The sequence below is a fragment of the Scyliorhinus torazame genome, chromosome 7 (assembly GCF_047496885.1).
Source record: "Scyliorhinus torazame isolate Kashiwa2021f chromosome 7, sScyTor2.1, whole genome shotgun sequence".
Classification (NCBI taxonomy): Eukaryota; Metazoa; Chordata; class Chondrichthyes; order Carcharhiniformes; family Scyliorhinidae; genus Scyliorhinus; species Scyliorhinus torazame.
The window spans coordinates 118848343-118861374 of record NC_092713.1 but is presented as its reverse complement, the minus strand read 5'-3'; the positions used below and the strand labels follow the sequence as shown (position 1 = coordinate 118861374).

At 47.3% G+C, this 13032-nt stretch overlaps 1 protein-coding gene and 1 long non-coding RNA gene across 2 annotated transcripts in view; one reads left to right on the top strand and one right to left on the bottom strand.

Annotated features, from left to right (window-relative positions):
* The window catches only part of rtca (RNA 3'-terminal phosphate cyclase), a 57099-nt gene extending 46320 nt beyond the window's left edge, over positions 1–10779 (top strand). Inside the window, exon 11 of the mRNA XM_072511380.1 lies at positions 10538–10779. Within this exon, the coding sequence (XP_072367481.1) occupies positions 10538–10636 (99 nt within the window). The 3' untranslated portion in view covers positions 10637–10779. The remainder of the gene's footprint in view (positions 1–10537) is intronic.
* Positions 1–13032, bottom strand: part of LOC140426511 (uncharacterized) — a 65528-nt gene that overhangs the window by 4428 nt on the left and 48068 nt on the right. The window lies entirely within an intron of this gene.

Below are 13032 nucleotides of genomic sequence, written 5' to 3'. Positions count from 1 at the left end.
TATTCCGGTTATGTAGGAAAAATACTGAACTGCCCAGAAAACTGCGAGCAGGTGCCTTTCACAGGCCGAAAATCCCTGCTTCACAGGATCTAAAATTCTGGAAGCGTAAGCCACGGGTCTTAAATGTTCGTGCCGTTCCTGGAGGAGCACAGCCGAAAGGGTGCGGTCTGTGCTAGCTATCTCTATAGCATAGGGGGAAAGCGGGTCTTGAACCTGTAGTGCGGGCTCTTTTCAAAACATCCACAGCATCCGTATGCTGCGGAAGCCATTCCCAAGGGGCTCCTTTCTTTAGAAGTTCCGAGAGGGGTGCTGCCTTGCTCCATGTGGTTTCGGCAGTAGCCAACCAGTCCTAAAAATGACCGGAGGGCTGAAACATTCTGGGGAAGGGGCAATTTGGCAATCGAGTCAATTCTTTTGTGCTCGATCTCGCGTTTACCGTGCGTGATAATCGTGCCCAAATATATCACTTTGTTTTCCAAAATCTGGGCCTTTTTGGGGTTTACTTTGCAACCAATTTTCTGTCGGCGTTCCAGGAGTTCGGACAGAAGCTTGATGTGCTCTGCCTTGGTGTCTGTCTGCAGTAATAGGTCGTCCACATACTGGACCAGACATTCGTGGCGAGAAAATTTTGACAAACCATTTGCCAGCTGTCGGTGGAAAATGGAGAGGGAGTTGTGGAATCCTTGTGGAAGGCATGTCCACATGTACTGCTGATTTTTAAAAGTGAAGGCAAATTTGTATTGGCACGCCTTTGCCAATGGAATGGACCAGAATCCATTACTGATGTCCAAAACCGTAAAGTATTGTGAGTTGAGTTCCTATTTGAGCGTGGTCTCGGGACTTGTGGCTACCGTGGGGACTGCTGCGGGGGTGACATTGTTGAGTTCCTGGTAATCGATGGTCAGTCGCCATGATCCATCGGGCTTTCTCACTGGCCAAATCGGGGCATTATTAGTGGAGGCTACTGATCTGAGTGCGCCCTACTCTAATAAGCTGTTGATAACTTTTGCGATTTCTCCCTCTGCCTCTTGGGGAAATCCGTATTGCTTTTGGGGTCTAGGGTCAGGTCCTGTGATTTGAACGGAACCAGTCATCCGGCCACAGTCGTGTTTGTGGGTCCCGAATGCTGTCCTGTGCTTCTGCAGAACTGCCCTAACCTGCTTGTCGGTGCTAATTGTGGTCGGGTCAAACCAGAAATCGCCGACTGCGCTAATCTTGTTTGCGTATTCACCTATTGTGAGCGTTGCGGGGGCTCTTGCGGATTTTGCCGTTCTCCAAACACATTGGCTGACTGGATCAAAGGACAAGTTGTGGGAATTCATAAGATCAATTCCCAAAATGTGTTCGGCTGTGTGGGGTAGATTGACTAAAACTATGGGGTGCTTTGTCGTTATATTGCCAATCTGAACGGGTACAGGGGCTGTGATGTGTCCCTGCTGTGAGTGGCCTGTGAAGCCGCTGAGGGTGATGGTGGCTGTAGTGGGCCACGTGTCTTTCTGGAATATGGTGGAGGAATTTATTGTGGTGCGGGACCCTCCTGTGTCCCAGAGAAATTCGATGGGCTGTCCCCGTATCTTTGCTGCAACTACTGGTCGGCCGGACCTATCCCAAAGGGTGTCGCAGACCCAACTGGGGGAGCCTGAACACCGTCAGTCCGTTCCGTTCAGGTCCGTCTGGTCTGAACGGGTGCTCACACTATGTATGGGCTGTGTCCTATTATTTAGAGTGCCTGCCTGCTGGGCTCTCTGTGGCTTTCGTGGGGCATTGCATTCTTGTGCAAAGCGTCCTAACTGTCCACAGTTGGAACACTCCTGTGGCTTTTGTGGGGGGCTGTTCCTGCCTTCGTTCACCCATGCGGGGTTCTGGTGCGTTTTCACTGCTTGGCTGTCTGCTTCTGCCTGCTGTTCCTCGGGTTTCCTAACTGCGGGTTTGTTTTGTACAGACTGCTCCCAGGTGCGGGACAATCTTTTTAAAACCCATTTCTCATTGTGAGCTTCCTCTGAGGGTCATAATTTGTACAGGCCTTTTGTCCTGCCTCTGTGGCATGGGAGATAAGGGTGCGGGTACATTTGGCCATACCGTCTTGGGACAAATGGGCGCGGTCTAAATTGCCGAAAACGGCTGTGAAATGAATCCACAGGCGTCCAGCAAACGCTGTGGGGTGTTCTGTCTTTTTCTGCCTGCACTTATTCAGGCCTTCTACGGGGTCCCCTCTGTTGTAGCCGATCACGTCTAGGATCGCTGCATGCATTTTTGCAAGGGTGCCTCCTCCTACATTCTGTGGGTCGAGAAGGGTTGCTACGACTGAAGGGTCTAAACTCAAAACTGTGAGCTTCACGTGCTCACGCTCGTCCAGACCGTACATGGTCGCCTGCTGCTTTACTTTAGCAAAGAAGTGGTGGGGGTCTGATGTGGGGAGGAACAGTGTGATTTTCTCGCACGCGTCCCGTAATTGCTTCACGGTTAAGGGGGTCGTGTACAGGAATTCCGTGTCTCCTTCACATGTGACTATGCGGTGGGTGGTTACTGGATTCGTTGGTGCCTGAACTATCTGCGATGTGGGGGGTTGGGGCGCTTTTCTCTTCTGGTGCTTTCCTTGCGCACATGTTCCCTGAACATACCTATGCGCGGTCTCATTTAATTCTTCCCAATCTGGGCCGTCTTCTGCATCTAACTGGGATCCAAAGGTGCTCTGGAATCCATTCTGAACTGAAAGTAAAGTCTGCAGTCTGCTTCCGGCACTTTGCGTGATCTAGTGAGCTTTGTCTGTGCTCCGTGGTGGTAGTATGGAGTGCTCTTTCTGCTGCTTTCAGGTCGCTACACTGCCTTTCCAATGCCTCTACCTGTTTCTCTGTTTCCTCTCTTACCAGGACTGCACGTTGCGTGTCCTGATAGGCCTTTTCGTACTGTGCCTGGAAGCTGCTTGGGTGCGCCAGACAAGACTCGTGTGCCCGCTTGGCATCATCCACCTCTCCGTCCTTTGCTGCTACCTTCCTTCTTAACTCTAGGTTCTCTTTCTCAACCTCACGTACATCGACCTTGCTCATTCGATGTACTCCTATCTCTTTACGGAGTGTCCTAACGACCTCCTCTGTGCCTCGCAATTGTGCCAAACAGGACACGATTGCCTTCGGCTTGCGAGCTTTTCCCAAGCTTTTCTTAGAATTTCGCTCAGGTTCTCCCACCAAGTATGTCCTATACTCCCAGGACCTGTTTCCTCATTTTCACAGAATTCGCTCCAAAGGGGCCATCCTTTCCCTTTGAGGTACTTTCTGATTTCCTCTTCCCAAACGGGACACTGTCCTACTCTGCTGCTGGTCGCTGCGACCACGAATTCTTCCGGGTTCATGAGGAGTTGCATTGCCTACATTGCCATCTTTCCTCTCTAAATACTTCTCTTAAAATTTGGAACGAGGGGTATTAAGGCGGTGCTGGAATTACGGGTACGGCTTTCACTATTTTCCGGAATACAAACTCCTGACAGTTTTTCGCAACAAAAACCTATCAGTTTACCTTATAGCCCTGTAAGTTACGCAGGCATTAGCACACTTCCGAATTATGAGGATTGATCAGAACTGCTTGAACGCTTGTGGTTTTTCTGTTCCCAATTGGATTTCTAATTCAAATTTTGGGTTCTCCCGGAGTGGTTAAGCCACTTCTAGATCGGGTCCCGTCAGGATGTCGCCAGTAATATGTTGCTAACTTTTGGTTGGCTCTTAATTCGTAATTTGCCTGTTTGTTTAACCTTTGCTCTAGAGTCGCCAGGTATCTTTATGATACTGCCACGAGGTTCAAGTTCAAGTAATGATCAATAACTCAACGCACCAATTAGTAAGATTCAAATCAAAACACATTTATTACACACAGTAAATCACTACTCATGCATAAACTCTACTTTCTAGGCTATTCCTATCACTAAAGGGCCTATACTTAGCTTCGGACTGGCCCACCAGGTCAGGGGAACAAATGGCCTTTTGGTCAGGTCCTGAGTCTGCAGGATTCAAAAGCTGGTATGGACTGGTAGCTAGGAGCGCCTATCTCGTAGTGAGCATTGACTTGAGACTTACTTGGTTGGCGGCAGCAAGGCACGTCACTGTCAAGGGTTGGTTCAAGTTGCTGAGTGACCCTGCCAAAGAAGGACGATTTGAACTTGGGGGCTTTACATCATAGTCCCCAGGGGCTTCCTGCCCTTCGGGGCGGACCCCGTACCTGGTTCCAAGTGATTGGACTGCATCCTGATCACTTGGATCAATTTCTCCAATGCTGGAGCGGTTCCCCTATCGTTGGGTGGTCCCTAAATGTCCGTTGGCCTTCCTTTGTCTTGGCTCCTGCTGGCGCCGAGGAGTCTGGCTTGGCTTTATTCACCTTAACTGTTGCCATTGTGCCTTGGAATCGCTCATTACTATGCAGATGGCTGCTGCATTACTATGCAGATGGCAGCTGGTTTCAGTGCTGTCTGGTTGTTTTGCAGGTTTCAATACACATGATTTCTGTATTTGCTAGTCTTTGCCTGTGTTGGCTGAATTTCCCTTCAGCCTTTGCGGTTCTCCATTTTAAGTCGGGAAGTGGCCAACCCAAGTGGCTACATCACGTTGAAGGAGCACTGCCCCAATGCCGGATTGACTGACATCGGTCAAAATTTTGGTCTCCTTTGCTGGATTAGAGAAAGCTAAGACCGGGGCCGTGGTCAGTTTTGTTTTGAGTTCTCTCCATTCGCGCTCATGGGCAGGGAGCCATTGGAAGTCTGTCGTCTTCCTGACCAGTTTCCTGAGAGCCGTGGTATGAGGCGAGGTTAGGGATTAATTTCCCTAAAAAATTAACCATGCCCAAAAATCGGAGGACTGCCTTCTTGTCCTCTGGTGTTTTCATCGCTGTGATGGCAGCTACCTTGTCCGCATCCGGCTGCACACCCAATTGGGAGATATGGTCCCCGCGGAACTTAAGTTCTGTCTGACCAAAAGAGCATTTGGCCCTGTTGAGGCGGAGGCCATGCTCATGTATACGTCTGAATACGCGCTGAGGCGACTAACATGCTCCTGCGGGGTGGTGGACCAAAGATTATGTCGTTGACATAGACGCGAACACCCTCAATGCCTTCCATCATTTGTTCCATAATCTCTGATGCAGATATGATCCCAAACTGCATCCTGTTGTAACAATATCTGCCAAAGGGGGTGTTAAATGTGCAAAGTTTCCTGCTGGATTTATCGAGCTGGATTTGCCAGAATCCTTTTGAGGCATTGACTTTGGTGAAGAGCTTGGCGCGAGCCATCTCACATGTGAGCTCTTTGAGCTTGGGAATCGGATAGTGCTCCCTCATGATATTGCGATTTAGATCCTTGGGATCAATGCAAATTCTCAATTCACAGAAGGCTTTTTTACACATACCATGGAACTGACCCAGTCGGTCTGTTCCATGACTTTGGAAATCAGTCCTTGGTTCTGGAGGTCCTGCAGCTGCTGCTTGAGGCGGTCCTTAAGGGGTGCTGGGACCCTGCGAGGTGCATGCACCACAGGCGTGTCATTCGGTTTTAATAAAATCTTGTAGGTGTATGGGAGCGTGCCCATGCCCTCGAAGACGTCGTGGTACTGGTTGATAATGGTGTAGAGCTGCGCCCTGAAGTCGGTGTCCTGAAAGGCAGACGCGTCAGCAGGAGAGAGAGTGAACTCTCTGAACTAGGTTCAACAGCTTGCATGCCTGCGCGCCAAGAAGGGAGACTTTCGAGGAGCCTACGATTTCAAAGGGAAGGATGGCTTTGCGTGACCTGTGCGTCACTTCAAGTTGGCATGAGCCGCTGGCAGCAATGGCATAGCCATTATAATCTAATAACTGGCAGGCTGATGGGAGGATGGCTGGTTTGACACCAAGGCTTTGGAGGTCAGACCACGCAATGAGATTGGCGGAGGCACCAGTGTCCAGGTGGAATCTTATTTGGGACCGGTTGACCGTAAGGGTGGCACACCACTCATCGTCTGGATCGATGCTGTATACCGATAGAGGCTGGATTCTTTGCTTCGGGGACACCCTGATTTTTGTGACGGTACTGACTCGAAAAGGCACCTTCGGGTCTTCGGTGTCAATATCGGGTAGCAGGTCCGAATCGGACTCGGTGACCGTGGGTTGAATGGCCTGGACATTCCTGCGAGGCTGGCTGGAGCGAGGAGAGTTGGCAGGCTGAGCTGCTCTGCATAAAGCAGCATAGTGGCCAAGTTTGCCACATCTCGGGCAATGTCGGGATTTGGCAAGGCATTGCCACTTTAAGTGGCGGAGCCACAGTTGCCGCACATAGTAGCGTAAGTACGTTCGCTGCGCCACCGCACATGCGCGGTGCGGTTGTACGTGGTGCGCGCCTGCGCAGAACGTTTGTCGACGTCCTCTCGTTTGGTGATCACAAGCGCGGGAGTCCGCGCAACGCGCGCGAAATGGCTGTCCTCATTCAGGCTGAGGCCCTCGAGTTGCTCGATTGCTTGATCCCTTTCTGCCTCGTGGGGACCTTGCTGCGCCGTTTCAGCCACTTGGATGTGGGAATACCAACTAGTGGCGTGTTCGTGTGGTATGCAGGTCTCGATGGCAATCGCTAGGGTGAGCTGCTTTACCTTGAGGAGCTGCTGGCGTAGGGGGTCCGACTGAACACCGAAAACGATCTGGTCGCGTATCATGGAGTCGGAGGTGGGCCCGTAATTACAGGACTGCGCAAGGATGCGGAGGTGGGTGAGAAAGTACTGGAAAGGTTCATCCTTACCCTGCAAACGCTGTTGGAATACATAGCGCTCGAAACTTTCATTCACCTCGATGTCGCAGTGACTGTCAAACTTGAGGATGACCGTCTTGAATTTTGATTTATCTTCACCATCAGCAAAGGTGAGAGAATTGAAAATGTGGATGGCATGTTCCCCGGCTGTGGATAGGAAGAGCGATCTTCCTGGTGTCTGAGGCAGCTTCCCGGTCTGTGGCTTCAAAGTAGAACTGGAAGCGTTGTTTGAATATCTTCCAGTTGGCCCCGAGGTTACCAGTGATGTGGAGAGGCGGCGGCGGGCAGATGCAGTCCATTTTGCAGGATGGCTGTATGCTGGTGGAAGGCAGATCACTTGCAGGTAGGTCTAAGAAGTTCTAACATCCCTCAGCTACTGGTATCATGATGTGTTGGGTGCTCTGGATCCGTGGAACACATGCAGGCCACCAACACTTAAAATAGTGCAACACTATTTTATTAAGTCAGAAACTGTTGAACATACTTTCACTGTGGGTTAACACGATGTTAGATTAAACTAAAGACCTATGCCTCTCCTAACCAGTCTATGCACTCAGCACATGGTGAAGATCTGTGTTGTAAGCTGTAAGCTTTGTCCTAAGAGGCTGCATCCCGAATGAGCGGGAATTCTGATGCCCTCTGTGTTTGTCGTGAGTGTGCTCTAACTGGTGATTGGCTGCAGTGTTGTGTGTGTTGATTGGTCATGCTGTGTGTCCATCAGTGTGTGTGTGTCTGCACCATGATATACTGGTGTGTATTATGACAGTGTTTTCTTTTAAAAAGTATTTTTTAGTGATTTTAATTTGTATTTATAACAAAAAAGAAAAGATAAGAAAATATAATAACAAAAGGCATATTAACAGTAAAGTCCAAATGATCAGTTACAACAACCATACCATTAACTATATACATGCAGCCCCCTTGTATTAAAACATACTAGGGGTGTGATCGAGGCAACAAAGGTGTAGCCTATTAGTTGCCATGGCAGCATCAATGGGTTTCTTCCACCGCCTCAGCACCTTTTAATCCCGCTGTACTCGTTTCCCCAGTACTCTGGGTGTTGCCTCCTCTACTCGCTCTCTCTCTCTCTCTCTCTCTCTCCCCACCCCCCACCTTAGTTAGTTGCTGGCCACAAACATGTCCTCGAAGAGGCTGGTGAATTGCCTCCATGTATTGTGGAAGCCTTCTTCTGATGGCAGATTTTCTTTTCTTCAATTTGACAAATTCCCCCAGGCTGGACAGTCGGTCAGCAACCTGGGAGTCTCCGGCAGGCAATCAGTGAGGCAAAGGTGAGAGCGTCTCCCCTTCTCCCCATAAAGAGTTCTGGCTGTTAACATTAGCCAATATTACTACTTTAATTGAGTAACTTTTTTGGGGGAATGGAATATTTGTCATTTTGGGGCACATGTCACTGTCGACCATTTCCAGGTTGAACTATAATGGAAATAGTTCTTACACGAACCCAAAATCACCTCTCGGCCAAATGCACCACACTTAATTAAAGGTTGCTGTATTCTAACTCATGTATAATAACATATCCAATCCCAGCCCTTCAGAAGAACAAGTTCTACAGCACAAGTCTGGCATTTCCATTTAAAAAAAAATTAAAAAATTTGTTGCCGATTTTCCCACAACAATATAAAAGTCTTCCTTCCAATGAGTGCCTATCTTGCATGTGTGGAAATCACACACCAGATGTATCTCTTTGTTGCAGAACAAAACAATTTATTGAGAGAGAAAGCCAGCCAATAGCTATTGTTTTTTAATTGATGATAAACTTTTACTTCAGGCTCTGTTTGCTTATGTACATCATAGATTATCATAGATTATCATAGAATTTACAGTGCAGAAGGAGGCCATTCGGCCCATCGAGTCTGCACCGGCACTTGGAAAGAGCACCCTACCCAAGGTCAGCACCTCCACCCTATCCCCATAACCCAGTAACCCCACCCAACACGAAGGGCTATTTTGGACACTAAGGGCAATTTATCATGGCCAATCCACCTAACCTGCACATCTTTGGACTGTGGGAGGAAACCGGAGCACCCGGAGGAAACCCACGCACACACGGGGAGGATGTGCAGACTCCGCACAGACAGTGACCCAAGCCGGAATCGAACCTGGGACCCTGGAGCTGTGAAGCAATTGTGCTATCCACAATGCTACCGGATAATACTCATTGTAAATTTGCATAACGCATCATGATGGTTCTTCTATTCTGATGCGATCCTGTAGACATCACATTTTATTACCATCATAAAATGCTAGATGTTTGAACTGCACCATAAACTGGAAAGCACATCTAATAACCAAATAAAAAGTATACTTTGACCTAAGCAACTTTACTTTCACCTCAAGCAATACATGGTATAATACTTGATTTATTTCCAAATGACAATTGCCTATGACAAAGACAGACCCACTGTCATCTGTACATGTATAGAGAAACCCTGGATGCAAATGATGCACTTTAGATATATTCATGCAAATCTTTAGTGCAGGTTAATGCAGTAGTTGTTGACTGACTTTCGTAGTCCGAAAGCAACGGAGTTATAACTTTAAAAAAATTTGGAGTACCCAATTATTATTTTTTTTCCAATTAAGGGGCAATGTATCGTGGCCAATCCACCTAACCTGCATATCTTTGGGTTGTGGGGGTGAAACCCAAGCAGACATGGATGGAATTGTAATGTAATGGAGTTGTAACTTGACATTTCTTAGAATCGTAGAATTTACAGTGCAGAAAGAGGCCACTCAGCCCATCGAGTCCACCTCACCGAAGCCCACGCCTCCACCCTATCCCCATAACCTAGTAACCGGACCTAACCTTTTTGACACTAAGGGGCAATTTAGCATAGCCAATCCATCTTGGGACTGTGGGAGGAAACCGGAGCACCTGGAGGAAACCCACGCAGACACGGGGAGAAAGTGCAAACTCCACACAGACGGCCACCCGAAGCCGAAATTGAACCCGGGTCCGTGGAGCTGTGAAGCAGCAGTGCTAACCACTGTGCCACCATGCATTAGCAAGTTTTACTGTAATTACATCTCTGGAATATCCTACTTTAGATCTTTTTATTACCGAATAAAGTAACCAAAAATGATACCTTGAACTTCATTTCAAAACATTCTGAAGCTACATTCTGCACTGAATTTCATAGGACTTGATTCCGACAGTATAATATAGAATCAAAGTTACTTGTCATCCTGCATGCAACGTGGTTTATTAAATAAAAGTTGCATTTAACTGAGATTTGATTATATAAGGGCCTCGGAGACCTCGGCGAGTGCTGTTCAGTATTGGTCTCCACAAACGGGGACCGGACAGTGCGGTGTTTGTGGAGGTCTCCCAGGGGATCGGAGGCCCAGAGGGTAGCACTGGTGGCGCCTGGGTACCCTGGCACTTGGCCTGGTGGTGCCAGCCTGGCACTGCCAGGATGCCTGGGTGTCGCTGCCAGCTGGCAGGGGCACTGCCGGGTGGCAGATTGTCATTGCCGGGGTGCCACGCTGGCATTTTTGTGCACACTGCCGATTGGACTGGGGGTACCTTGTGCGGGTGTTTGGGCGGGGGGGGGGGCCTGGGGACCCTTCCATAGTGCGCAGGGGTGTTGGGGGTCCTGTTGGGGGCCTCGGAGATTGGTACTCTATTTTTAAATGGCGTCTCGATCTCTCGCTACACTGAGGAGTTCCAGCGAGCAGAGCTCCTCAAGACAAAAAGTAAAAAAGGAGAAAAAAAAAGATTTGGTTAAATGTTGCTCAATTTTGTATGTTTTTTTTTCTTTCAGGCTAAGTTTACAGTGAATAAACTAGAAGATCAAGAATCTGGATCAGAAAGCAATATCATAGAATGTGAAGGGATTGGAATGATGAATCCCAGTTTCTGAGACCCGAAATCTTAAATCTACTTATTACACACTGAGCTATAGAAATAGAATGTGCATATTTCTTGGTACTTTAGTTTGAGGATTCTTAATCTTAAATAATTGTTATGTAAAACTAAAATAAAATTCAAAAAATCATGCATGAATACCTGGGTGCTTGTATGTGTACAGTGATGTGGAAATGTAGAGGCATTAAATGGGCAATAGCCCAAGCAGTAACTTCAGCAGATGTAGAAACCATAACATGCTACAAAGGAATCTTGGGAAGGGTGTGGACAAAATATTGACTCTAGAGTTTTAATTTATAGCTCCTAGAAATAAACAAAATAGTGTATTTTGGATCTGGTGGCACTGATGATTCAGCAACAAGAATGTCGTACAAATAAGGGTTGCACGGTTGCGCAGTGGTTAGCACAGCCACCTCATGACGCTGAGGACCCGGGTTCGACCCGGGTCACTGTGTTGAGTTTGCACTTTCTCCCTCTGTCTGCGTGGATTTCCTCCGGGTGCTCCGGTTCCCTCCCACAGTCCAAAGGTTTGCATGTTCGATGGATTGGCCATGCTAAATTGCTCCCTAGTGTCCAAAAGATTAGGTGGGGTTACGGGGACAGGGTGGAAGCGTGGGCTTCAGTCGGGTGCTCTGGCTGGTGCAGACTCGATGGGCCGAATGGCCTTCTTCTGCACTGTAAATCCTGTGATAACTTCTATGGTCTTTGGACTGTGGGAGGAAACAGGAGCACCTGGAGGAAACCCACGCAGACATGGGAAGAACGTGCAAATTCCACACACACAGTCACCCAAGGCTGGAATTGAACCCGGGTCACTGGTGCTGTGAAGCGGTAGTGTTACTGTGCCGCCCAAATGTTGACCTTTGGAGTCAACATTTCAAGATTTCCACCGGGTGGGGAATGCTTCCTAACTTAATTCCTACTTGTTCTAGCCCTAATTTTATTACATCCTCAAGTAATTGATCCCTTAGCAGAGAAAATTACAACTCTGTATGTAGCCTGTCTAATCCCAATACTTTAAACATATTTATTAAATGGACGCCACAGTATTTCCCCTGTTCACATGTACCACTGCTGTAACTGACCCGGATAATTGCATTGGTATGTGCTTTTTATATACAGATAGATTGGTTTTGGGAAATGGTGAAAATACCTTTGCTAATTTGTTTTTATTCATTCATGGGATGTGGCATTGCTGGCAAGATCAGCATTTATTGCTCATTCCTGATGGTTCTGAAGGTGTTGGTGAGTGACCTTCTTGATCGCTGCAATCTGTTTTGTGTTTGCTCACCCACAGTGCTGTTAGGCAGCGAGTTTTAGAATTTTGACCCCGTGGTGATTAATAATAATAAAAATCTTTATTTGTGCCACAAGTAGGCTTACATTAACACTGCAATGAAGTTACTGTGATTAAGGAACAGTGATATATTTCCAAGCCAAGGTGGTGCATGATTTGGTGGGAAACCTGCAGGAGGTTATGTTCCTGTCTTCCAGCTACGCTTGTCCTCTTCGGTGGTGACGGCCATGGGTTTGGATGGTGCTGCTGCTACTTTGTCAGTAATGGAGGGAGTGAATGTTTAAGGTGCTAGATGGGGTCAAGTAGGCAGCTTTGTCTTGCATGCTGTTGAGCTTCTGAAGTGTAGAGTATTCCATCACAATATTGATTTGTGCGTTGAAGATGGTAGAAATGCTTTCGTATGCCAGGAGGTCATACACTGCAGAATATCCAGCATTTGGTTCCTGTTGTAGTCACAGTATTTATATTGCTGGTCCAGTTATGTTTCTGGTCAATGTTGACCCCGAAGAATGTTAATGGTGGGGGATTCTGTAATGGTGTCGCTGTTGAAAGTTAAGTGGAAGTGGTTAGACTCTCCCTTGTTGTAGATGTACTTTTGTGGTGTGAATGTAACATGCAACTTATCAACCCAAATCTAAATGTTGTCCAGATCTTATTTCATGCAGGCACAAACTCTTCATTATCTGAGGAGTTGTGAATGGAACTAACACTGCAATCATGTCAGCATGAGAATCGTGGAAAATCACCAATTTGTTTTATTGCTAATTAACAAGATCTAATTTCACTATTATAATAAATTAGAGTTTACTGGTTGTGATACAATATTTTAAACTCTGCTTGTTATAGCAACTGAAGGGTGACTTGGTTGGAAACTAGGCTTGGATTTTCATTAACCAAGCATTTTATTGATCCCAAATATTTAAAAAAGGACCAAATAGTCAAAAAGGTACATTAAATTAGAAATTCAAGCAAGGTGTGGAACAAAATACAGTGTGAGAGACCCAGATAAAGGACCAGAGAAAACAATAGTACCTTGAATCTGAGCTAAGATAGCTGGGTACTAAGGCCATCCATGTTTTATTTGTTTTGGCCAA